The sequence below is a fragment of the Pteropus medius genome, unplaced genomic scaffold (assembly GCF_902729225.1).
Source record: "Pteropus medius unplaced genomic scaffold, Ma_sr-lr_union100, whole genome shotgun sequence".
Taxonomy (NCBI): Eukaryota; Metazoa; Chordata; class Mammalia; order Chiroptera; family Pteropodidae; genus Pteropus; species Pteropus medius.
Window position 1 is genome coordinate 2,314,015 of NW_024349225.1, and position 27,638 is coordinate 2,341,652.

At 43.0% G+C, this 27,638-nt stretch overlaps 1 protein-coding gene across 5 annotated transcripts in view; it reads left to right on the forward strand.

Moving 5' to 3' along the window:
- Nucleotides 1-27,420, forward strand: part of PROX1 (prospero homeobox 1) — a 48,481-nt gene extending 21,061 nt beyond the window's left edge. For 3 of the 5 annotated variants that reach the window (XM_039881200.1, XM_039881201.1, XM_039881202.1), the window contains 2 exons: nt 1,786-1,980; nt 25,177-27,420. In XM_039881200.1, coding sequence (XP_039737134.1) covers nt 1,786-1,980; nt 25,177-25,365 — 384 coding nt within the window. In that variant the 3' untranslated portion in view covers nt 25,366-27,420. Of the gene's footprint in view, nt 1-1,785; nt 1,981-12,823; nt 14,255-25,176 lie in introns of those variants that run through there. The other 2 variants (XM_039881204.1, XM_039881205.1) reach the window with 2 other exon arrangements.
- The last annotated feature ends 218 nt before the right edge of the window (nt 27,421-27,638 follow it).

Below are 27,638 nucleotides of genomic sequence, written 5' to 3' on the forward strand. Positions count from 1 at the left end.
AAAAAAAAAAAAAAACCCTTTCTATTTTTTTCCTCTACAGTACTCTTGTCCATATGAGACAATGTCTTGTAACAATGCAGAAGCCTAATCTCCATGTCAAAGCAATTTTCATTCCCCAGTGCACAGCCTGCTATCATTTTGTAATGTTTTGTTTCTTATTCTAAAAGAATTAAAAAGGAACAGTAAGCCGTCACGGGGGCCTGTCGTCCTTATCTCAGTGTCTGGAAATTTGGACAGTGTATTTTACTGCTGAGATAAAATGGAAAGAACTCCAAGTTCAGCAAATTGTAATGGGTTTAAGTTCTATTGAAATCGGCGACCAGAAGATCAGATAACGGGGGTCCTTCAGTTGTCTTTTTAATCGGGTTCCCCACAAGGCTGAATAGAGACAGAGCAGACACACAGAGTGAAAATATAATTCTTAGATAGGTTAAGTACATGTTTGAACTCTTGCAAGCAGAAGCGATTTGCTGATGACTTAATCATTTTCTGGTCAATTATCTGTAAGGGCCTTTGCAACTCCATGGCAATTATGATGCAAGTTGGCCTTTTGGGAGAAACAGCAGTCTCCCTGCTTCTGTTTCCTTGTGACTTCCATTCTCTGCCATAAATTTTCATTCATTTATTATCTTTGCTAGTATAGAAACAACTTTCTGTGTAGTAATTACAGCCCCAGTACACACTTTAGCTGTCATCTTGCTGGAGTCTGGATGTTCTCATGGCCAGTGTTTGATAAGTGGTCTTTGTTGATTTTTGATGAATGTATATCTTTTTCTGGGGGACCAGGGAAGGGAATGCCTGTGATGACAAAAGGCAGGGGAGTTGTCTGTCAACCCGCCTGATATAAAGCTATGGATTTATTGGTTTTGACTTGGCAAGTTGAGATGCATCTGTCCTTTATGTGAACGGAGGGCTATCAGTAAGAATGGTACCATTCACGGTGAACCCAGGAACATCTTCCTTCTAAAGTTCATGGAGAAACCTTGGTAAACGAAGTTTTAAAGCCGAATCCTGTTATGGTAACTTGGCGTTTTAAAAAATGTAATAAAGATTCTGTCTCTGCCGTCCGTGTGCCGTGTCTTAACCACATCCCCCAGACAGCGTGGCCTCCAGCAGAAGGGGGTCTTCTCCAAGGCTGGCTGTAGGAAGTGTATGAACAGGTATGTGGTCTGATCAGACAGCACTGGATGTGAGTACCGTGTGTGAACACTAAGCAGAATCCTGGCAGGATGGCCATCGAGATCACCTATTACCAAGAAAACGAGCAGATGCCAAATTCCTCCCTCTTTGTGTGAAAGCCATTTTCCGGCATTGAAGGAGGTTGTCACGTGATGACACAATTTCTCATTTAAAAAGAAAATATCATGTAGCGGTGAAGTCATTGGCTTATCATCTCCGGTACTTGAAATTAATAACTCTTCCCAGGGTTCTATGGCTTGAATGAATTTCCGTAAGAAGTATACAAATGCAATTTGTTTTACTGAAAGATGAAGAGCAACATTTAAAGTAAGATATTCGGCTTAAGAAAAATAAGATTTAGGATGTGAATTTTCCATCTCAAATGTGGAGGGGTTGTGATGTGGTTTCCTTTGTTGATAGGTTTTATAATATCCTGTGAGTATATCATTCATTGCTCTCGGCTCTCTTGCCATCATTTCGGTGGAATTAAAAACATACCTTTCCAAGCAAGGAAGGGAGGGGAACTTTAAAAATGCTTTGAATGCTTAAAGAATAAATGAAGAAAATGGCAGTGTTCTTATCCTTTTCAATATTTAAATTTAACAGTTCAACAGATGCATTACCTCTCAGCTCATCAAGTGGTTTAGCAATTTCCGTGAGTTTTACTACATTCAGATGGAGAAGTACGCACGTCAAGCCATCAACGATGGAGTCACCAGTACTGAAGAGCTGTCCATAACCAGAGACTGTGAGCTATACAGGGCTCTGAACATGCACTACAATAAAGCGAATGACTTTGAGGTAGGAACTCATCTTTATTTTTCTGGTCCTCTCCCTTTGCTTTTTCTTAAATGTATGTTCTTTAGAAATGGCCCCAAATCCGTTTCTGTATTGGTATTTCACAGAAATATCCCCCAGCAGGGTAAGAAGTAGAGCGTCAGTGCGGAGCCCCCGTCCCCCATGATTTCTATCAAAGTCCTGGGGACCTGACCCGCTTTCATTTCCTTTCTCACTGGCTGGCTCTGCTCCCTCCACACAAGACCCATTTGGCCATGGAAAAAGGGAACTGGAGAGTCCAAAGAAAATGGCAGCAAGTGTTTCCTTTCCAGAGAAGGGGGTCCCCACCCCAAGAGGCCTTTTTTCATACTTAGGTTCTGGCATGTTGATTGAGCTGAAAATATGCTATGTGCAATGGGATCTTGCAAAAGTTATTTTCTAAGAAAGTCCGGAAATGTTATTGGGCAGTGATTCCATGGTTTCTGTCTTTAATCAGCATTTATTTCCTTTGTGGGAGAAGTAGTATGAGAATTTACTAAGTACATATTATAAGAGATACATCAAGATTTCGTTTTTGTTTTTGTTTCTGTGTTTGTTGTTTTGGGAGGAGAACCTCCGGTGTTTATTTTGCACATGTGCAGCTTCACAAGCGTGTTGCTCTGTGTACATACGCTCTCATGCACACTTAGATATGTATAACACGCATATTCTAGATACACACGAAGCGTTATAAACAATTCCCGGGAAGCAAAATCTATGCAACAGTGAAAGATGCGCGGCTATGAGTAAGGCATTTCTTTCCTGGCTAATGTGGTGCCTCAGCAAACATTTTTCATTGCAACATGATGACTATGAGACAACACCAGCGAATCTCCCAGTACTCACAAAGGCGTTTTGCTGAGCCCTGCTGGCCGAGGCGACAATAGGTGGAGGTGGGACTGTGACAGTTCTGTAGGCTGAACCCCCGACCGTGAGAGTAGACAGGCCATAGCTCAACAAAGCTGGTCCTTTGCTTATATTATCTGGAGGATAGGAATTTTTTCTCCCTCATCTGCTTGTACGGGGACCTTATATAAATATTCTCGCTGGGTACCTCACACAGCTAAGTACCCAAAAATGCCCAGGAAGTTCTCAACTTCAAAGGAGAAAGGGGCATCTTGGTCTGGCCTTGCCAATAAAAGGACCTGAGCCCCGCTGCCCACACCGCTGGCTTGTTCATTATTTTTGGCCCTTTCTCCCACTGTTCTTAGCAGCGCAGATCAATTATGGTGGCTTGGAAAGACCTGAAGGTAGAAAGTTAACAGTGGGGAAGTCGCGGTTTTGCCTCAAAAGTTTGCAGGTTAGACTACAAGCCACCGGTTTGTCTCTGCTATCCAAGACAAATGGAGATTGCTTGTCAAATGTGTTCTAATCAAAGTTTTTCTCTGGCTGAACATGTTAGAAGTGGGGATCCTTCTCGTACTGCTTCGCAATTTTAAAGTCTGTTTTTAAAGTCACCGGTTTACTGTTTTCACGGAACATTCTAGCAGATTTCTTCTAAAGCTGCAGAATATGACTATAGAGAAACATTTAAAGAAGTCTTATTAAGAACTTCATTTCAACCCCCTCCTTTCTGATAAGTCCGTTGCTCTAAACTTTCAGCTAAGAGAATTTGTCTGTGCGCTGGCAAACTCTCTGTAGTTTATTATGACAAATATTCGTTGCACGGCTGCATCAAGCCTCGTATATGAGTGCTACACTTCTGCTGTGTAATGTACTTGAGAGAACAAATCCTGGCAGTGCACATTAAGACTGTGAGGGTTGTTTAAACCTTACCTGGTAGGAATTTAATCCCCTACTCACAGCACAAGGGCCAAAAGGACACAAACAGGGGACGGCTGGCATCAGGAGATACCCGACGAGCTGCTCCATTTAGCATCATCTAAATCCTGCTTTAATATGATTAACATCTGATATTTCTCTCTTTCTGAATCATATCCACTTCCAGCCAGGCCACCTCGCTTTTATCTGTCGTGTCTATTTTAAGACTGCTTCAGTGCAAGAAGTATGGGGCCCAGGGAGCAATTTTGTCACTTCTCATGTGACTTCAGACAAGTTATTGGTCTCTTTGGGGGCTTTTTCCTCCTTCAGTAAAAACTAGACTCCTTCTGGAAATGTGGTAACAAAGAATCAGGAGCCTGGGTTTTGCCCTGGGCCGCTCCCCCGCCCCCCCATCACACGCTCACAGGTACAAACGCACACACACGCCCACCACCACATGTGATCCTAATAGCACCAAATAGTTTTTAATTTCGCCTCTCCGTTTTGGCGCATTTACTAACAAAAGCTTCAGATAAGATGATCCCTTCTTTTCTGTGTTCGTGTGCGTGGAGGTCAGTGCTTAAGTAAGATGCTTAAAAAGCCACTGGTCTTATCATTGTCACTTTACCAGTGTGGGCCGTGGCTGCAGGCCAGAGGTAGACCAGCAGCACCTCGAGCCGAATATCTCAGCTGATAACGCTGTGCACTGTGTGACTTTTGCATGTAAGTTTCTCCTCTTTAAGTCAAGTAAAATGAATCTGGAGGCTAATATGAGCAAGAGAAGAGGATGGCAAAGTAGAGAACTATCTACCTCGTTTCTTTTTAAATTTTTAAACAGATGGACCATGGTGCCCAAAGATCCTGTCAATTCAAAGGAATATGTTAACCCAACTGAGTATTAGCTGGTCACGTAATAAAACATCTTATTGGTTGCATTTTTAAATTTCTCATTCAGTTGTTGGTAGCAGTTATAAAATAGCTAACGTTTATTGACTCTTTACTATGTCCTGGGCACTCTCCTAAGTGTTTTACCAATATTAACTTATTTAATAGGAATAGTTATAATAATATGGAATATTAATGCAAGAAAAATTTCAGTCGGCCTAAAAATTTATGCTGTTTTTAAGTAATTCACTTTGGGTGGGGCCAGGTAGAGGCAGGGTGGGGGAGGGTGTGAGCGAAAATGAGGCTAATGTTTTTCCTCCTTAGACATGACTTCCTTCTTCCTTCTTTCTCTTCTCCTACTCTGGTCTTTTTTCAGCTTTCTGCTCCAACTCTGCCTCTGTCATAAGCTTGCTGGTGGCACCTCTGTCACTGCTTAGCACCATCCCCCTCCAGCCCTTGCTGCTGATGGCTCTCAAAGCTAGAGTGGTTGCTGACCCCTGGCCCACAGGAAAATAAAGCAGACGGGGAAGGTTTATCGCTAGGAAAGAGGGAGTGGCCTAAATCTCTCTCCTCTTCTAGACCCTACATTTCCTGGCCTTTATGAGTCAGGACCTTCTGAGTGACAGGAGAGCTTGTTCTGCCTTTTGTATCAGTTTACACAATTGCCAGGATTCTTGGCACAACATTCAGACTTAGGGTGGTGAGAGCTTGAGAAATCCCAGGGGATGTGGAAGAAGACACCGGGGAGCGGGGAGGCACATGAACTACTCTTTTAGTTTGTGCTGAAGGCAAGGAAGTCGGTTGCATCGCATGGGGCGTTGCTTCTGAACGTGAGTTTGTGAAGGTTTGCAGGAGAGGGGCGTTCAGGTACAGGCTGTGTATTTCATGCCTGCTTCTCACATTTAACGAGATTGGCAATAATAAATTTGTCTTTCCAGGTGTTACGGTATATATTTCCACGCTTCATTTTCACTTCACTTTGATGAACTTCCAAATTTTTTTTTTTTTTTTATGGGGAGGGAAAGGGGGTTTTTGGGATTTCGTCCCAGTTTTTAAATCGTCCTGCTACTTCTGAATTTAGGAGCATGCAAGTTGGATTTTATTGCTTTTTTTGTTGCCTTTGCAACTGTAGCAGGAAAGGAGGCAGTGATTGCTGTCAGTTTCCGAGGCCCGTGTACAGGTTTTGCAAAGAACCCAGCTAAGGCAACCTACCTGGGTAACTCACAAAGGCGAATTGCACTACTTGACGAGCCAAAAGACACCCCATCCTAATTTGACTCCATGACGTAGGCTGACCACTTGATATGGTGCAGCTAAGAAGGGCAGAATGATCCAAAGCCCGAAGGGGGGGGGCTGAGAATGGTCTTGTGTGTGTGTGAGTTAAGAGAATGTGTCAGATACCTCCATCCAGGCTGATACTTCTGACTTTAGGGGCATCTGAGTTGGATTTTATCGCTTTTTTGTTTTCTTCACAACTGCGGCAGGAAAGGTGGTCGTGATACCATCAGAATCCAAGGCTGCATGGAACATTCTTACTCTTTCTCGAGAACCATGAGGTAGCTCCCTCACCCCTGTGGTCAGCCAAGCATCCCTCATAGGCCCTCAGCGGCTCGTCATTTATCTGTAGACAGGGTCCGAACTCCCAGTAAGAGTGACTAAGCTCACTTGCCCTCGCTAAAGACCCAGGTTTTGGGATGGAAGGCTTAGAAATAAATAGAACAGGGAATTTGATTCATTGATTAGCGGGCTTATAAACACCCACTAATCAATCTACTATCTCACTAGGCAGATGCTCCATCAGTGAGCCTGTGGCTTGACTTTTTCTAGGTTTCACATGACGGGCAAGAAAAATACTTCTGCAGACCTCTTTCTGTGTTTTCTCACTTTCCTCTTAGAAAGAGAAAATTTAAGCAGCAGCATCCCTCACATCTACCCCCCAGCACACACCCGAACACATGCACACTAAAATACACATCCTGAATACATTCTCTCCACCGTTCCCAACCCACCCCTGCTTTCAACACAACACACGTTTAAGAAGATTTAATATATTTGGAAGTCTTTCATTCACACTGCCATCTCTTTAAAGAAAAACGAGGACAGGTGGATTTAGGAAGCACTTCTGTCTGCTCCAAATAGACACTTAAATATGAGTGATCATTTGGAAAACTGGCACACGAGTGCAAACCTTTTACCGCTGTTACAGTCTTTTGGCCTCAAAGCCGCTGAGCTGTTTAAATGATCACACGACACACTCTTGGTGGGTGGCGGGGAGGCAAAGAGACCCTTACCACTTCTTTCCTTGCCAGTCCCACCACTGACAAGCCAAATTGATCTCTTAAGAGACGAAATGAATGTTCTCTAAATATATGGACACACATGGCTGTCTGGGAACACGTTCCTTGTACAGAAATGATTGCCTGAAATTTGAAGGAGAGAGCGGTGAAGACGCCAGGGTCGGGGCGGAAGGGGTGGGGGTGGGGCGGCGGTAGGATCGCGTGCGTGCACCGAGCCTCGTTTTCGCTCCGCTGTCCTTTTGGGATTCAAGGTGTTGATCGGTATAATGAAGCGGGCCCGTTGATTTATCATCTATTTGGTCATGTCATTGCATTTTTAGCTCCCCGTGTCTTTTTTGTCATTGGGTTACATTCAAGCACAGTAAGATCAACTTTAAAACCTCCTTACTCAACAGCTTTATTAGTTATAGCATTCCATGACCTTTCTCAACATTCTTAAAGAAAAAGATACAGTGTAATGTCGCTTTACTTTGCTTATTGTCCTTTGTTGTGGTGAACAAAGCATTTTCTGCAGTGGCTATAGCACATAATTATACAGCTTTCAATGGCAGTGTCTTGGCACATATCAAAGTTCAGAGGAGCCTTTAGAAAAAAAAAAAAAGATGTTTTGTGGCAGCCTAGGGAGGGTCTCATCTTTCCTTCAGAAAATAGTTCAAGGCTCTTCTGTCAAGCTTCCCTACTTAGAGCTTTTTCTCCTCCTGCTTCATAAAGTTTAAAGCGGATTCAGTGGAGTTCTATGATCTATTTCCTTTGAAAGATTGTTCCTCGGCACAGAGAGGGCCTTTGACTTCAAGAGTTCACAGATTCATGTCTTTAGGTATCATATGTCTGACCTTATCAGTGACTCCATTTAATGTCGGAGAAAAAGTCTCAACTCTTTGTGTTTGTCTGTTTTGCCTCTGTGAAATGATTCGGTGAAAAGACCATCCTTTTTAACACACCACTGAGAGGCCGTTTCGGCTGCAACCTACCCTGTGGCTTTTCTCTCTTTAAAAAAAAAAAATTGTCCTTGTGTTTTGTGTATGATGAGTCTACAGAATAGAATTATACAAGGGCAGGCAGCAGACACACACAAAAAAAATCTTTGCTTTCCTCCTCACTCCCTCCTCCTCTGCCTCTCGGCCCCCCCGCCCCCGTGATCTATTGGCTCTCTTGGTGGCTGTACCCCAACAGGCGAAGCCATTTAGCAAACACAGAGGTGGCAGCCGTGGCACTGGGACAGCAGTGGGTTTTCCCTTGCTTCGACCTACCCCTAAGGCCTTCATAATTAATTGTCCTTCAGAGATGAGGAAAGTTCAGAGACAGTGTGCGGAGTGATGTCTATTGTGGACATTCGGTTTTCCTTGCCTCGGTTCATTCTCTTCGTCCCACAAAGGGTCATCGGTAGGAGAAAGGGGGCGAGTTCTCCACTGAGAGCCGCTGCTGGTGGTTGGAGCTTTCAGTGGGATGCTATCATTGTGTTCAGCCCATCCTGGATTAAATGTCTGGAGAAGTTCTAACGATCGTTTGAAAACGAGCCTGTTTATTTCGTCTAGATTAAGCAAACTCATTTAGCGAACCCAAGCTTGTTCCAAAGTTGGTGATCCCTTTTTCCGCATGGCAGATAACATTTTAAATCAAATGTCCTCGTTCCCCACTACACTCCCCACCCCCACCTGATTTCATTTCACTTGAACTGTTTGGTTCTTTCTCAGCCATAGGGCAGACATTTTAATGACCATTCACTCATTACTTTTCACTACCTTAGTATAAATTTGCAGGAGTAAGTACTTTCGCACACATTCTTTTTGGTGACATATAGGGCTTTGGTTCTTGAAAGTAGACTATTCTGGTTTAAAAATATTGTTTCACCTTCAGTGGCTGCCTTCAGCCCATCTTCGATGCTATTTGGTAACATGACATAAAAAAAAAAAAAAAAAAACCCCGAACTGTTCCCTTCCCCCCTTTTTGGCTGAGACACAAAATAAAGACGCAATGTGGAGACAGCTATTTGAGAAGTAAAGGAAAAGGAGAACCATTAATGATTATTCTACTACTCTTCCTGTTAAATAGGGTGAAGCCAAGAAAAACAAATATAATCATTCTCCCAAGGAGCAGTTAAACTAGCACATTAGGGAGGATTAAGATCACCTCACTGTAGCTTTCACGGCAACTTCAAGGCTGCAGGGAACCACCGTTAAGGAAATCTCTGTGTCTCTCAGAGCAGTCTCTTCTGGAGGAAGGGACCGACAGGATGGCCAGAACCTGTCCCTGTAGAACCCTTCCACAACGGACCTTTTGGTATTTAAAAGAGAACCCATATATGGAAGTTGACACAACTAATAGAGTCATAGCAAAAAGGGGGTCATAAAAAATTAAAGTTATTCTTATGAATCTTTCATTAGAAGCAATGAAAAGGGACACTGGCGTAGTCTAAGTCCTTTGTGCCATGAGCCCTTCTTCCGGGCTCTGAGCTATTGTTTTCAGCTCCTCAAACAGACTTTCACTTTCAAAGTGACAAAAGTCACTTAAAAGCCAGACAGCTGTACTAACACACCCACCTTACAGACAGAGCAGGAGCCACGGGCAGGTGACAAGTCCTCCTGTTTAAAACGGGCAGGGGCGGCTTCCTCCTGCCTTCATGTTGTTTTTGCACTCACTTTGAGAGGGACCGTTTATTGCTAATTTGTGTCCCCAACCCCCTGAGGTTCCCCAAAATATTTCTCGCATTTTCTTTATAGCATGAAACATTGACATCCGTGATAATACTTATACCTCGGGTTGCACGGCTAAGGACAGGTTCGTCAAAGTTTGAGCCCAGAACTTCGCAGAAGACGGAAGGAGTTTGACTCAAAACTCTCTCCTTCCGTTTCTCCCCTTGCCTCTCTTTATTCAGCCTTTTCCGACCAGTCCCAGTCTCTCTTAGGCTTTTCAGATTTCTTTCTCATCAGGAATAGCTGGGATTGTATGAAAAACACACACCCAGGGTGGAGATCAACCTCACCTTCGGATTTAAGACCCATTCTGCCTGCATCCCAGGCCTCGGGTCGTGGAGAGTCCTCCCTGTGTGTGTATTACAGGCCCTCCCTCCCCTGTCACCTTGTGTACAGTCTGGTCTGTGACACTGATGGTGATTATGTCATTATTTTGCTCTGGGGGCCCTGGCACATCTGCAGAGCCCAAGCACATCTTCTTTGTTGCGCTGGCAAACGTCCCACACCACAAATGCTTCATTAGCCCTGCTGCCGGCCTCCTTGCCAGACGCGAGTGCCCAAATCCAGGCTTCTTTTTGCTCTGTTCTTTTGTGTAGCTGATGATCATGTATTCATCTTGCCGGTTCTTCCCCATTTTCCTCGACTTCTGAACTCCAGATGTCCCAGTTTTCTTGCCCAAAACACTCTGAAGTCTACAATGAGACACGAGGTGACTCCTTACTCCTTAACCCATCCCACCCCTTACCACCTTCCCACTTTCCCACTCCCCCAAATGAATAGTGACTTTGAACCGCTCCCCAACATGAGTGCTATTCTCTCAAACTTGCAATTTGAAAAGATACCAAGTGATCGCTCCCAGTTTGTGATGGGAGATGGGGCTAGAAGTAGGATTTACAGGATCTTGCGTATGTGATGTGTGACTTTCTCCTCCATCTCCCCCCTTCCTTCTTCTGGACTCCTTATTCGCTTCTGCACATTGTTGCCATATTTTACCAATTTTCAGAAAGCTGTCCACAATGGGGGTACAGAGAAGATTCTTCATGCCTTGCTGTGCACGTTGTATTCATCTGAATGGAATCTTCATCTCCACTCTACCCCCAAAGTCCCTGCCTCTGCCTTCTGCCTTCCTAATCTCCTCAGCCCCCAGCAATGACCTATTACTTAGATATTTAAAGTGATTAACACTTAGCTGTTCGGGAAGTGAGCTGAAACATTTCTTCGAAGTTTTATTCTGTGGATTTAAGAGCCAGATCTTTAGTTAAGGTGTGCTGGGTTCGACAGTGATTTTTAAACTTCATCTCTTGATAGATACTCTGTAACTGGTATGTTTCATTTCCCCTTAAAATTGAATCAATCGATCTATGTTAGCGTATTCTGAGCAGCTTCTCCCACAGAGAATCTAACCAGTTTTTATCTCCCAACCACGCCAACATGTGATGGTTTAATGTCTCTGTCTCTGAGTAAAACATAGATTTTAGTTTTAAGGTATACCCAAAAGAATAAGTTCATATTTTTATGGCAATCATGGTCAGATCGTTGTCCTGGATTCTAATTCGGAATCCTAGGACAAAGACTCTGGTAAGGATTAAAGGAAATTTTCTCTGAGGAATGTGTCGCTGTATTGTGCAGGTTCCTGAGCTTGTCTGTCACTGAGCTTTATTCTGAATATTAGGGACGATCTAGCTGACAAGGTGAGGAAAGAGGTGGCCAGATCATAGGCTACCAGGGAGCATGTTGGGAGAGGCCAGTACCGGTCACTGATTGAACTGTTTTCAAAAGACTTAGGATGTCCCCAGAATGTCCCCAGCCTCCCATTATTGGATCATTATGGTTTTATTACCCATGGGTTTATTCAAACCTTTTTCAAACCTAAGTCCATTCTCAGAATATACCACTCCTCCAGATAATAATTCTCTAAATTTATTACCTGCCATGAAAATAGTATCTTCTTTTTATGGCTCTTAAAGTGATTCCCCTAGAATTCCAAAGGGATGTCCCTTGTTATAATGTCCTGGGATTTATGAACAGAGCTGTGGCCATATTCTCCATTTCCTTTCTGATTTTATAGACTTTGATCATTACTCCCTCTTAATCTTCATCTCTGCAGATTAAGGAGCTCTAATCCTTTTTAAAAGCCTAATCTCATACAGTAAGTGGGCTGCCCCTATAATTCGCTTCCAGCGTGACTATTTTCCCAAGGGAGAGTGACAGTTAGGAGACAATGGAACCGAATTCCAGGTGTGGGCAGCCACGCCAAAGTTTGTGAGTGTCCCTCACATACACATCCAGCAGGACTTTTCTGATTGCCCCAAAAGTTGGATTTCTCGAGTAGCATCTCGTAGCACTTATTGGTTAAGTGATCTGATAAGATAAATTTGTGAGACTCTTGGTGAGGGCCCTGGCAAATCTGATCGTTTTCTGTGGGACAGATCCAGCCAAATAAAAAATGGGCAGATCCACCACGCTGTCCAGATGTTTTCAGTGTTTTTGTAAAAAGAATGTAAGAGTATTTGACATCACGAAGACACAGCCTTAATCTTGGGCTTGAGTCTATAAAAATGACAACTAAGGCGAGAAAGCTTGGTCTCTAAATTGTTCTCAGGATGGAAACAAAGTGTTCACTTTTGAGTAGGAGTTATTTCATGTAAAAGCATCATTCTGAAATCTTAAAGGGGAAATCCTTTAGAGAGTCTTTCCGGTGTCAGTGATCCTGGACTAAAAATGGCATAGAACTTAAGAGCATGAATTCCGGAACCAGTCCCTGGAATCAAACCCCAGCTCTGCCACTTTCCAGCAGTGAAACCTTAGCAGGTGTCTTAGTCTCTCTGTGCCTCAGTTTCCTCATCGATAAAATGGGGAAAATAATAGCACCTACCTCACAGAGTTGTCGTGAGACTCAAACAAATATACATGAATATATTAGCACAAAGTAGGTGCTGTATAAGCATTTGTTTTTATTCATTTGTAGAGCCAGCTAAAAGTTACCTTGTCCCTGCTGTCGGTAGCCCAATTATTGCACCATTTCCTGCTGACCCTAAATAGGAAAACAAGCAAATGAGCAAACAGAGAGTTCTCATCAAAATTGAGACAAAGAGTCAGGGCAAAACTGGTTTTAAAAAGACAAAGCGATTCCTGCTGCTCCAAGTGTGACTGCGAAGGTGACACCAGCCTGGACCGTCTCTGGAGTCATAGGTTCCAGATGAGAAGGGCAGCAATGAGATGACAGGGCACGGCGGAAGGAGCACCAGATTGGAGGGTCTGCCTCCAGCAACACCCGCCTCCTGAGGCTCCACTTTGCTCACCTGTAAAGTGATAAGATTAAGCATAGAGCTTTGTTTTAGGTCTGAAATTCTGTGATTCTAGAATAGAAGACATTATGCATTCTCTAAATATATCCTGGGCACGATGCAACACTTCGAGCACTGATTGTGGATCCCCTGGGAATCCAGACGGCATCCACATGGGGCCACTTCCACCCTTGTGGTTCTGCTGTGGCTTAATTATCTCAGTCAACATCTCCGGGGTGTCCATTTTAGTGTTCTCTCAAGGCCGTCTTTGCAGATCTCTCAGCGATGCCTTTGGAGACATGGCAGCTCCCTTGCTGGGATTATAGAGACTAATTTTTCAAATTCATAAACAGTTTATTGACTGAATTGGCTGCTAATCATTATACTTGCTGCTCATTTTATTTGTTGTGTCGTCTAGGGCAGCCAAACAAGGAGGACATGGGTCAGTGAAGCCCTCTTGCTTTCGGGTGTTCTAGGAGATAGTACGGACCCGAACAAACTAAGGCAGAGTCTGTACACCTGTCCCCACACTCCACCCGGGCCTCACCTCAACCCGGTCGTTCAGTGTTCGCAGTATGTTAGAAATCTCTGTATTATATATAACATCTTCTCTCTTTCAAGACAGAATTAGTTGTTTTAGACGGTAGAACTACTTTCACGACTAGGCTTGGTTAGTAAATTTTGCAAAAGCAACATCATGCTTTCCTTTAAATGTTCTCCAAATGATAGTGATCTAAAGTGGTGGTACCCAATCTGGATCACGAAAGTCTTTTCCACTGGGGTTTTGTGGGTGTGCATGAGTTTGTGGTTGGTAGGTAGCAAATCCTCACACGAGTCATTTGGATATGCATTTTTCATCTCTCTTGTGGTTATTGTTCCCAACTTTTGTTTTGAAGACTCTAACTGAACATTTCTAAATTAAATCTGTTACTAAAAGGGACTTTATTAAAAGGTAATATATTCAGAGAACAAGCGTGGGGGGTTGAGCAGGAGTGAAGGCGGAGAAATGACCAGAAGCAGAAGATGAGAGGCCGTGGTTTCAAGGCCACTGCTCTTTCTTTAATGTAGAAACTATTTCCAAAGATTTATCGTTTTACATGACCTGAAGGTGTACAAAACGGTTTGTGTGTAGACTCTTGGCATTGCTTTTCAGCAGAGCCAACCCTAGGTCTTGACAGCATTCTGAGACTCCACCACAAACAGTACCTCAAGTCCCATTAGGTGTTGGTGGGGGTCTAGAGCAGCAGTCCCCAACCTTTCTGGTACCAGGGACCAGTGCTCCAATGAGAATCTAATGCTTGACAATCTGAGGTGGAGCCGAGGCGGTGATGCTGGCGCTGGGGAGCGGCTGCAGATGCAGATGAAGCTTCGCTCTCTTGCCTCCTGTGTGGCCTGGTTCCTAACAGGCCACAGACTGGTACTGGTCCATGGCCCAGGGGTTGGGGACCCCTGGTCTAGAGAACTTCCTAGATTCCTGGGGCCATCCTGGGCTCTGTTCCTCTGCCTTCCCAAACTATTTACCTTTCTTAAAAAAAGAATTTCAAAGCCCTTCACAAACTCTTAAGATGCTTTTGAAATACAACTCGTCCTTAGTTTTGCCAAGGGTGATCGTGGCGGAGAGACCAAACACAGTTGCCCGGGAATATGAAATGGAATTTCTCTGATGGAACAGAGATCTTTCAGTCCAAACCAAAAGATGGGACTGAGGTATTTAATCCCAGCCCTTTCCCAACGCAACCCAGACAGAGCATCAGCTATGTCAGCAGAGTGGCACCACCTCCTGTGATCCGATGGGTCTCTGCGGCTCTGTTTGATGACCATCCATCCCTCATTGTGCTTTTTTGGGTGCTTACTGTGAGCGATGCTGTTCTTCTGGTCCTGCCCGAACCCCACTTCCTAACAATTTCTCTCTAGGCCCCCCATGCCCATTGCTCCATTGACATGAATACAGGGCACACAGAGTAGTTTTAATGTTAGCCTCAGCAAAGCTTCATTACGAAGGTGAATCTACTGCAGAAAACAATCACGTAATGCATTCTTGAATGAAACGGGAGTAACTGGATTATCTGTGCTCCAGCTTCCCTTCGTGCAATATTAGAGAGTTTATGCCGTGTTGTTTTTGGATAAACTCCCATCCGAGAATGGCACCAAGCTTGGCTCTATTTATTTTAACACTTCGCCCGGGAATTGAAGCAAAAGTTTAACGTCAAGCACCATCGGCCTGTCTTGAACTCAGCCACCAATGGCACATCGTTTCTGGGGCTGACTTGAAGGGAAGTTAGTTAACACTACACGGTGCCAGTACACTGTTTATTTTTTCATCTAAGCTGATTCATTAGATGTATCGTGAAGGAGGGATAGGTTCCTCCATTTTAAAATATTAAATTTAAAATATTAAATTGACATTTAAATATTTACTGGCAGGAAAGCTCCGAATGAAAACCTCCTAATCAAAGCAGGGAGACTGGAATCTTCCTGATTCTCGACCTTCTCTGTGTGTGGTCCACTAATTCCATTCCAAGGACATTCCAAGGGCAGCCTTAGACGCATTTGAGGAACGTGTGACATTGCAGGTTGAATCTGGGTGAGGCGATCCCAACTCTCCTGCAAGAAGAACCAGTGTGCTGACCCAGTGAGGCCCACGGGACTCGTGAAGTATGAAAGAGCATTAGGCCTTCAGAAAAGTTGTTGGCCCCCACGTTTGGCTAAGAGCAGGGGTTGGCAGACTACAGCCTATGGGCCAGATCAGGTCCTTAGTCTGTTTTTTTAATGAACCTAAGCTAAGAATGGTATTAATATTATTAAAGAGTTATAAAGAAGGATATGCCACAGAGATTGAATGTGGACACAAAGCCTGTGTATCGACTACCTAGCCTTTCATGGGAAACGCTTGCCGCCCCCTAGCTGGGGTTGTTTCTCTCTTTGGTAGACGTGTGCTCTCTGAGATTCCTTCTAGTTCTGAAGTTCCAAAACTATGATTCTTTGATGGAATCATTTTAATCCAGCTCTATCTAACCTGAACAGCCTCCCAGATACGTAATCCCAGCAGAGAGCTCCAGTCGTTTGTAAGGTCTGAGAGTATCTTGAAGTATATCAGGGGTGGAAGGGTGGAGGAAAGTATTAGATTTTAGATTTTGAAGCTTTTTCTCTGATTTTTTTTTATTTTGTTTTATTGTTCGATTAAACTTGGAGTCATTCTTTGAAACATGTACAGAGTTCGAGAAGGAAGGAAAAATTTCTCCATTATGACAGATAACATGACAATCATCAAGTATCCCAATATACATATAACACCAAGACTTCCAAGTGTGAACAAATAAACTAGCCGACTGAAGCGTATTCAGTGAACCAGGTGTCAGCCCCACACAATAATTTGACAGTCTCACAGAGTTTATTATAAAATTGTCATTCTGTTCCCCACATGCTAGTTTCTTTTTTTCTGAGGCTATGGAGAAATGGTTTTATTTATATTAATATCTATATGTAGTGTTGCCAGTGAAAAGTTAACAGTTTGACATGTATATACGTACACACATTGTCCACAGGTAGAGTAGAAGATGTTAAAACATTCTTTTTCATTATGCGAACGCCATGATTATTCAACACTGTTGATCATCATGATGGTGTTTTTATGAGACATATGTTAACAGTCAACATTTTAAAGGTGTAGAAATTTTTTTGTGGATTCGGTATTTTGTAAATACCCACTCCTCAGAGAGAAAGATGCAAGTTCAGATGAAGAAGCAAAGAAAATACTCAGGGCTCGTCTCTGCCCTTCCTTCACGCTCCTTCACGCTCCTTCACGCTGCTGTCACCCCTGCCAGGGCGACGGCCAGAAGCGGCCCCTCACTGCCACACTGCAGACCGAAGTCCACTTCCTGTGGCCCTTTCTCATGGGATGTCACTGTCCACTCAAGGTAGAGCCTGTACCTCCCTCCTTGTAGTTTCCATGTGACTGTTCGTTCTTTTTATTACATTTCCTCCAGTGGCCATTTCCATTATGTCCTATCTGGTTGCTACTCTACCCACATTTATAAGGGCTGGTGTGGCATTGGAGGATGTCAGGCGGTTTAACTGGGGCGTGTGCTGCCACAAACTCCACGTCGGTCCGTGGCGACAGACAGAGGGACCTGCTTTCCTTGTGCCACTTTTTCTAATTATCCCTGCGGGTCTTTCAGTCTGGTTGAGAGCAACGTGGGGACTGCTGTGCGGCTCTGGGGCTCACGCTTCTTCCCCAGCCCTTCCCTGGGCCGACTTCCCCGCCCCCGCCCCCTCGCACATGAATATGACATTGCTCCTGAGCACAGACCGGGAGCAGCTTCCACCAGCTGAAACCTCTGATCCCAAAGCCACGAGAGAGTTTGGCTTTTGGATTTTGGCAAGAAGGCCAGTTGCCCATCAGGTCAGCATGAATAAAGATTTCTTTCTTCCTTTCTTTTTTTAAAGTCGGGCATCAACTGACACTGCCCCCAGAGCTCCCTTTCTCAAGACGATTTAACCCTTTCTCCCAAGTACATTTTTCTTTTCTGAATGCACGGTCGTAGTTTTATTCTTTTCCTGTGAGACAACCAAGAAATCTATATGTAAAATTTGAAAGCCAAATCAATCCTGAGCCGTCTTATCATTTTTAAAGTATGTTTATCCAGCGTTGCAGTAGGAACGAGCAGACTGTTTGAAGGCCACATACTTCTCAAACCTTGGTTGCAACACGTTTGCGCCGTTTTGAAACTGTCTTTATCTAGCTGAGAAAACGAAAATCTATTTGATAAAGTGGCACTCTGGCCAGTTTATCTTGCAATATGGCTTTAGCTCACTGAGTCTATTGATTTCCTTAAATTAATGTTTACAGAATGCTACTGAATTTTGCTCAACAGAACTTTGTTCTTTTGAAGGTTTATAAAAAAACAATGATACAGACTGTTATTGCCATGTGTTCCTTTGCTTAGACGGAGGAAACGTGTTTTTTTTTGTTTTGTTTTGGGTTGTGTTCTTTCTTTTTTTTTTTTAAGGACAGCCTTGAACTATAGCCACTTCCTATAAGCATTTACTCTTTACATATTTAAGTAGCAAATATGGACCTAGGAAGTGAGCCTGCTTGTAGGCCAAAAACTGTACCGGTGTTACCTAAATCTAATTCCGTGGGGTCCCCCGCAAGCCAAATGCCGCTTGGAGCAGCAGAGTGAAAGAGACTAGTACGAAGACTAATTGTTTTCATAGAATCTCCTCCGCCTTATTTCATATAGCCCAGTCTCGGTTACAGCTTCCCAGCCAGTGCTAGGATAGTGCCAGCCCTTCCAAACATAGGTGCGAGCATCTTAATAAAATATAAACGCCACGTAGCCATTTGGCGGAAAATGTCATACCTTGCTCTTGGCCCATGGTGCTCAGTGTTGAATACACAAGACCCAATCTCTAGAGACGATTTTAGAACTGGCCTTCCCAGGGAAGTGCACACGGCCATTCAGCTCTGGACACGGATTCAAGTCGCAATCATGAAATGACAGAAATAACTTTGGAAACACAAAGCACCTTTTCTCAACTTGTTGGCTGAACCAATTAAATCACCCAAGCGAACGTCCTCCAAGCGCTGCTTTGCGCACGCGTGTTAATCACAGCGAGCCGCCTTCCAGGACTCGGGCTGTTCCTCCAGGCGCCAAACCACCACCTTACATTTGGATGGTATTTTATGCTTTCCAAAGCACGTTTCTGCCTGCTTTCCCATCTGATCCTTCCCCGTAATGAGAGGGCATTGGGACACAATTCCACGATTCGCTCTGTGTAGCATCCTGCACCATTTCTTCCCTTCCGAAGGGCCAGTTCGTCCCCGGCTGTGCACACAGGATAAATGCACGCATGGCTGCAGAGGGAGACCCTTAGGAACAGCATCTTATAACTATATTTCATAGCTCCATGGTTCCTCTCTCCACCTCTGGCAGGAGAATTCAGTGAGAGTGAGACAGGGGAGAGGAGCAGCAATAACGTATCTGTTCTTGCCTTTTCATCTGATAATCTCTATGAGGAGTTACTAAAGCATCTAGGTTTATCCATTTAAGTCCACTCTGTCTGCAGTCTAAGTCCCCAGCTTGTGCCACTGCCGTCAGGAGATATGTGTCTCCTTGATCAATATTTACTTAACAAACAGCAGGGATGGGAGAGTTTGTTTAGAGGAATCATGTGCACGCTGGGGTGAATGAATGCTCAGGGAAGTATTTCAACTTTGTCTCCTTTCTGAGGATCTTTGTGTGTGTGTGTGTGTGTGTGTGTGTGTACACTCGGGTGTGCATGCACGCACGCGTGCATCCACGTGCAGATGCGCTCTCTCTTTTTAGCCCCTCCAAAGACACTTAGAAGTCATCTAGAAAAATGCTTCACATATGATTAGCGCATCGTTTATACCATAAGAAAATTCATGGTATAAATTCAGGTTTGAAGAATCCAGCCCAAAGTTTGAGTTTCCCTTTGTCTGCCTGTGCAAGTTAGACATCTGGAAAGGCTCTTAGGACGAACTGGATGCACAAGCATCTTTCTTTGACTCCTTTCAGATGAGTGGAAGGGAAGAATCAATAAAAGCAGCCTGACAAGGCAACTCTATATATTTCTGATGGCATTACATATACGTGTGTGTGTGTGTGTGTGTGTATACACACACACATATACATATATATATATATATATATATATGTTTTTTAGAAAGCCCAAGGAAAAAAAGCTCTCCAGATTTTCAAAGCCGCTTACCCAGTTTTCGGAGTTAGATGTGTTTGACTCTAATAACAAATATGAATAGCAGGGTGTTGGAGTTGAGAGAGCACTGTCCTTTCAACTTCACCGAAACAATTGCTCGAAGGCTCAGTCAGTGCCTTCAATGCGGTTGACTTGGAGGCATCTGGGTCTGGTTTGGGGGGTTTTGTTTCTGTGTGTGGGTCCAGGCTGGCGGGTGGGGGGGGAGTTATTTATTTATTTGATTTTGTGAATCGGAGTTGTAAAGCCATCTGAAATATTCATGCAGAATTGTCTGAGAAGCCCGTTTCTGTTTTATTTACTGCACAGTAGAACAGCCACAGCGGATTAGTTCTACAATACCCGTAACAAAAGCCCAACAGCTGATGCATGTGATGTTAGGAGGTGACAAAACAGTTAAAGTATGCTGCTGGCTACAGGCAAGCAGTCAGCAGATGCAGACAAAAGGGTTTGTGACAAGAATAACTCTCTCTCCAAGGCGAGCAGTGAAGAGTATCCAAAATACCAGTACCCTTTTCTCCTTGACATTGTCTTCTTACAGTCAGCATTTTATTGCCCTTTTATAGTATTAAAAAAAAAAAAAAACAGGAGGAAGAAGAAAGAAAATTTAAACACAAGCTAATTCACCAAAATACTAGCCAGGATTTTACTTTTCCATCAGTTAACCACTCCTGCCCATCCATATGTTTCCTTTTCCATTTCCCCATTGCAGTAAGTTTGAGGGGGAAAAAGAAATAATTTAAAAGATGAACTGAAATGATGATCTCCCTTGATAAAATTGTAACCTATTGATAAGCTTGGTAAGCCCTTTGAGATAGTGGTTATTGGGGAGGGGCCAGGGAGAGAGGTCTATGCCTGGTTTATTTTCTGTCTATTTCAGCGAAGATCATTTCACTGATGAAATTAGGCCAGTGGACCAATTTTTAAAGGGGATCAAGGATGGAAAGGTATCCATGGGGAACTATGCAAGGGGCAAGGCTTAGGTCCCCCACAAGAGGCCGATGGATGAGCTTGCGGATGTTTGAGGTATGAAAAATGAGCTTCTCTGTCTCCAGAAAATAGAAAAGGCTGTCTTCTTTTTAACCTTTATAATTCCCCTTCTATTCTCTGTGACATTCATTCAGCTGCCAAGAGCGTTTGGCAAGGTTTGGGCCAGCGAGCACACTTTCAGTGACCGCTAACCTTGGTATGTCCTGACACTTATGATGAGTGTCTGCAGGACACAGAAGGCAGGCAGCCTGCTATGTCAGGCTTTTATTATGTACTGCAGAGGCTAGGGACAGTCAGTTTAATAAAACAAATCATCCTTGAAGGTAAAGCAACTGGGAAGAGGAGGAGGAAGACAGGGGAAAATGTGTCTTTGCCACTCATTCTGATAAAAAAAAAAAGGACAGCAAACTAACCACTCACACACGCATGTGCGTGCACACACACACACAACCCTCGGGGGGTGTGTGTGTGTGCGCGCGTGTGTATGCACACGCATGCGCACAACCCAGCCACAGACAGCAGACTTGAAAACATCCTCCCATTTTCTCCATTTCATGGAAGCCCACAAGGCCCTCTTGCTGTGAGGAGACTCAAGTACAGACAATTGTGATGAAATTGGTAGATGGTGATAGCCAGCCCCCTTCAGATTTATGAGTGCCTTCAAGTACCTCATCGCAATATTATTCCCCTCCAAATATCAAGGCAAGGAGAGGCGGGACCGTTCGGGGTGAGGTTCCTATATTGGGATGCCTTTTATCAGAGCAAAGTTTCCACTCTCCTCTCCTGAAGAACACTCCGCACAGCAGCTCCCACAATAGCTTCAGAGTCCCAGCCAGAGACTTTGGAGGCTTTTGTTTTTCCCCTGTGGCATGTCCAAAGGCATGGCCCTCCCTCCCCCTCCCAGCAGCCCTGCATTGTCTTGCATTCCAGGGACTTGATTGACTGTTGCCACCTGATGCTGAGGAGATACTCTAGGGTTCATTCTGCACATTGTTGGGTTCTATTAAAAGAAACCTAGATAAGGGATTACTTGTCACTAAGGGATTTTCTGCAGATGTTTATTAGTGATTGGAAATCCATTAGGTGTGAAGAGGTACAGAAAAATCAAGGCAGTATTATTCTCAGAAGACTGAATTCTAAAGCACCGCCCCCACCCCCCGCCTCAACTTTACTCTGTTCAATGGAGTTGGGGAAATGTTTCTAGAAGAGAGGTAAGGGTCTCTTTTTCTCATGGGTGATATTTCTCCCTGTGGATGGAATTCTTTGGTGGTCTCAGAAGACAAGCTGCTATCCATCAGCCTGCTTCTCTGGAGCCACCAAAAAAGATGAATTGCTCTAGTATTAGAGGATCTCATTATAACTTTATTTTATGTAACCCAGTTTGTTGCAGGATTATTGCCTCAAAGTAAGCACTAAATGAGCAAACAATTTCATTTGTTTGCAAAGAATTCACCCCTTCCCAAGCATAAACCAAAGACAAAGTCTCCTCCTGAGATCATCGTACCAGTCTCATTTATTTTGAACTTCCTAGATCTTCTGTGGTTTGTTTCAATCACAGATCACAGCTTGTCCAGGTTTTGATGCCTCAGATAAGTAGGAATAACTGAAAATGCATTTAAAAAGAGCAAAAATGGTTTAATGGAATGACACCTGGACAAGTTATTTTTCATAAGTCTCTTAATCGCATAATTTCTTCATCTCATAGACTCACAGTTTCTTCCTGTATAAAATGATGATTTCGGAGATCTGTTCCAATTTGTTAAATTCCATCTTTTTAAAAAATTCCTTTTTTTTTAAGTATTGAGGGAGAAGATGAGTGTGATTCTAGAGCAATATGGAATAAAGCAGAAGGCGAGATCTCATTAGGATCTATCAAAGACTATTCAGAAGAACGCTGCTAAGCATTATGGGGGATGTGAGAGCAGAAACCATGGTTCTTTATCTAAAGACAACTTCGATAAATTCATTACAACTAGATGTAAGTAGGTGAAAAGATAAATAATATCAAGACAAGTACAAAAGATGTTAAAGGACACCCCAAGAGTACTACTAAAAGAAACGAATGTTTTAAAAAGGATAAAACCCACCAAAAATCATTAAGAAGCATGGCAAATGATAAGCATAGTGAGGTGGATGCTGCACACCACCCCTGCCCCTCACCCCCCCACACACAAGAAGTTAATTTGTTTTCAGGCAAACGCTAGAACTACCCTTCCCTCCCCCTAGCGCTGACTGACACTGTTCTAGATTTATCTTCTCCCCTCCCCACCCCACCCCCACCCGGCTCCCAGACCCGTGGGCTCCTTGGAGTGGGCGGGGCTTCCAGCCTTCTCTGACTTCATCTAGAGCAGCTGCGGTACTCTCCGTCCCTCACAGCTCTCTGCCATGCCATGTCACACCGCCGAGTGTTCAAGGAACGTAGATCTTCGTCATGGCTCTGTTGCCAGTGGCCAGTAAAACCACACTTCTTTAAATGTTTATTCTAATAAGTGCTCACGATTATGTTTCTGTAGCTTTTGGCTAACAGCTTTCAAACCAAGTAGAGTGGGTATCCTCACTGCCTAACTGCCCTCCAGCCAGATTCCTTCTCTCAGTAATGCCCATTTGATCAAATGTGAGGGATCATTTTGGGAGAAAGTGGGGAGAGAGCTCAAAAAAATTGCTTAATGACGTTTCACTTATTAGTCTAAGGTGAGTGAGAGTGCTTATCTCTCCTCCAGGCCCCTCCCATCCCACAAATACTCATGTGTATGCAGGAGGTTTGGAGAAAAATCACCAAAGTTTTGTAAAACTTCCAGATGAACTCTGCAGGAATGGCCATTGGGGCCTACGGGTTTGCACATTAATAGGGGACAAGGTGGTGTTTTGATGGTTTTTTAGGCAGTGCTGGGAACTAGGTGGTGAGAAACTGGCCAATGTGTGCGTCTTTGGGAGGGGCCGCTGAAAGTTCTTCCTGTTGCTAGGCTCTGATGGGCCACAGGTGGGGGGCCTTTTTTTTTCCCTATAAAGTAAATAGGTTTATTTTAAAGGATAAGTGACTTGCCACTGGAAGCATTGAACTTCTATGTCCAGTTTTAAATGTTTAAAACAGTCTGTGTAAAAATAGTGACCATTCTAGTTTAATTTAACAGTCACTATCATTATAGAAAGGTCCATTGCACACATTGCGAAAAGGTGGGGAGAAAGGGATCGATTATGTTCAACGGGACAATACCTCCCTTTTAGTTTGATAAGTGACATGTCTTAACTGACGTGAAAATCTTTCATCTCTTCTATATGTGTAGACAGATCTGTCTACACATACAACTATAGGGCATTTTCTTCCTCATATGTCTGCACTTACTGTAAAAATAAAACATTATTAATGCAAAAGTACCCCACTAAAAGAAATCTACTGAGCATTAGTGTGTACTTGGAAAATTTTGAGTTCTTGGAATGATTCTGTGAATCCATTATCTTGAGATGGGGAAAGACAGGCCATGCTTTAGAATACTAAAAGAGAATATCACTAGCTACTCCTTTCCCTAGACAAGAGGTCAGACTATTAAATAAACAATTAAGAAACACACACACACACACACACACACACACACACACACACACACACACTATACATATATACTAATTGCTGTGGAAGAAAAGGATTGAAAAAAATAGGGATCCTAAAAAGAATATTTGTTGAATATTTATCTTGGGCTATAACGACTTTGAACAATTCCCTTGATCTCTTTAAGCCTCAGTTTTCTCACTGTAAAATGGGGATAATAACACCTCATGGAGATGTTAGGGGATTGAATGACATAATTCACGTTCAGTTTGTAACACATCGCCCAACACTTAATAAGCACTACAAGAATGTTAATTTTTTTTATTATTATTAGCTATATAAATCGCTTTCTTATGGAGCATAGCTCATCTCAAGGTAAAGAATTTTCTGGTGTATAATTTTAAGATTCAGTACAAATTTTATATTTTAGGACTCAGAGTTAATGTCATTATCTCACTCCTTTTTGTGTGTAGAGTGCTTTATAGTACAGATTACTTCGATATACAATTTAGCACGCGAGTCAACCCTCTGGTTCAAACACGCAACTCGGACTTTGGTTTTCTTGGGCTTAGTTTATATCAAAGGCCAATTATTTATCCGACTTTTGAGAACACATTTTGTTTTCGTAATGGAAATCCAAAGGAAATAGGATTCACAGTTTGAAAGACTGGTTGGAGACTTGCTCCTGGAATACACCTATTTCATTAATGCCCTAATATTCTCAATGGAATCCTAGCTTTTCCACTGGTCTGCATGTATCTTTGGCCTAGGTCTTTCTAAAACTCTACAAAGCTGTCAACCTCCACATTACAGTGCTGCTATATATAACAACTTTACATAAGAGAAGAGAGGCCGGCCATTTTTAGAAAATGCAGGTGCCATGTAAGCCCCTTTCTCAAACGAAGAACTTAGCTCAGTTTCCTTTGAAGAACTGGAGACTTGAAACTGAAAACTTTATTAATGCCATTGTCTCCTTGTATCAGCAGGTTCCAGAGAGATTCCTGGAAGTTGCACAGATCACATTACGGGAGTTTTTCAATGCCATTATCGCAGGCAAAGATGTTGATCCTTCCTGGAAGAAGGCCATATACAAGGTCATCTGCAAGCTGGATAGTGAAGTCCCTGAGATTTTCAAATCCCCGAACTGCCTCCAAGAGCTGCTTCATGAGTAGAAATTTCAACAACTCTTTTCGAATGTATGAATAGTAGCAGTCCCCTCTGGATGTCCAAGTTCTACGTGTCTAGGTTTTGATTTCATATATATGTGTGTGTGTGGGAGGCATGGATGTGTTATGAAATCAGCTGGGAATTCCTCCTCATCACCTTTCTCTCGACTTCTTTTGTTTTCCATTGCAAGGGGATGGTTATTTTCCTTCTGCCTTTAGTTTACTTTTGCCCAAGGCCCTTAACATTTGGAGACTTAAAATAGGGTTAATTTTCAGGGAAAAAGGAATGTTGACGTGTGTAAAGTTTATATTAGCAAGGAAGGGCATTCGTTAAAGATGCTTCTGCCTGACGGATGGTATAATTGTGAATGGCGGTTGGCAGAGGGGGACCCACGACACAGCACAGCTCTACGGTGATGTGTCTCTTGTTTTTACTGCTAAGAAGGTTGGAAAACTCAATGAAACCACTTCATACACTTAACTATTTGGTTTAAACTCAGTAAGTAGCTTTTTATTTCATGTTTAAAAATAACGCCAATGGCAGATGAATAACTTATTTTTAAAGTACCGCAAAAGGCCAAATTTCAAAAAGAAAAATAATCACTGTCAAGCCTTTCCTAAGAGAAATGGCAGATACCCCAAACTAGTACCAACTTCTCATGGAGGCAAAGCAATTTTTCACAAAACTGACTCTTCTAAGATGAGACTAGAAATTCATCCATGATCCTCTAGTCACCTCTCTAAATTTTCCAATAGGTTCTTCTTCATAATAAGTGAGTCTTTATCATTCTTCATAGCAAAAAGCCCCTGTAACTTGTTATCATTTTCTATTTATCTTGCTTCAGATATTAAAAGGCACATAAGTTTCAAATTTACTCTTTGCTCAAATTTGTTTATATGCTTACAAGAATTATTATTTCTGTTTACTATTTAACACTTCCCCCAAAAAAACCCACTATTTTCTGAATATCTTCCTATAGTCAGGAACAAAGGACATCCCCACTTGACCATAAATTTCCTGCTTACGCTAGAAGTTTGTTGACAGCCATTAGCTGACTTGATCTTCACCTCCTGAGAGGAGCGTGTATGAAAATGACCTATTTTCATATACAATTCCACACTACCCTGATGGATAGTTCAAAGCGGTGACAGTCTAATTAAGTGTTTCTTCATTTTAGGTGTAGCATTTTAAAGCAATTGATAAAATCTCTTCTAATTCAGAAGCTAGTATTGACCAAAATGGGAGAAGAGTGTATAGCATAGCAAAGTTTGGGGATCAACCCAAAAGACACAATTTCAGCACACATAAGAAAGCTAGCTGCTACTTTATGCTTTCTTCGATGGTTCTCCTCTTTTTTCTTTTTCTCTTTTTCCAGTTTTTCAAAGGTAGACAACGTCCCATATTTGCTCTTAAAAAGTCGTGTGGCATTCACACTTGTTTTCTTAGATGGATTTCGTGTGCAGATGCAGTAAGAATTCCTTGTTCACTCTAGTAGGTTTTTCCTGACCCTTCTTTCCCCTTAAGTAATTTGATTTGATATACACCTCCTAAAATGACACAGTAACAGACTTGGTATTTAGATCATAGAGAACATAAATACTATTTTTCCTTCAATTTTATAAAAATCCATCTGACTTCGGAGAATGCAGGTCGACCCACGTGACTAACCAGCTGACCCAATCGCTGTAATTTAACATCGTTTATAAATTCTGCTGATGGACAGGAATGTATGAAGGCAGTTATTGTCAGCACAAAGCCTTAAAACCTGCTGACTTTAAACTAAACAGCACAGTCCTCTGATGGCCCGCATCACTGAGGAAACTAGCCAGCCCCCGCAGTGTAGACAGAGCACCGTGGCGTGGGCTGGAACACCACCGGTTTCGCTCTGCGCCCACAGACACATCACGTGGCTTGCACTGTCTTCCACAACGCACCCAGAGCCATCAGATCCGATTTGTTCTTGGTCCAGCTTGCTCGAGGAAAAAAAAAAAAGTTCAGATAATCATTACCTTGGAATAAAATGCGAACCAAAAAAAAAAAAAAAATTCAATCAGCATAAGGTAGGGAAGCAATCTCAACCCTTGGTCACACTCTTTTGCCTCGCTTCTTGTAAAAGAGTGTGGCATGCACTGTCCACGTCAGATACACCTGGGTCTTTGCGTTTCCATGTAATTCGTATCAGCGTTGGGTTGCCGTTTGCGAGGTAAAAGGCAAAACTGCGGTGTGTTCACCTGTGTGCTCGAATCTTCTGGATCCGGGGCAAATTCGGTATTGATTC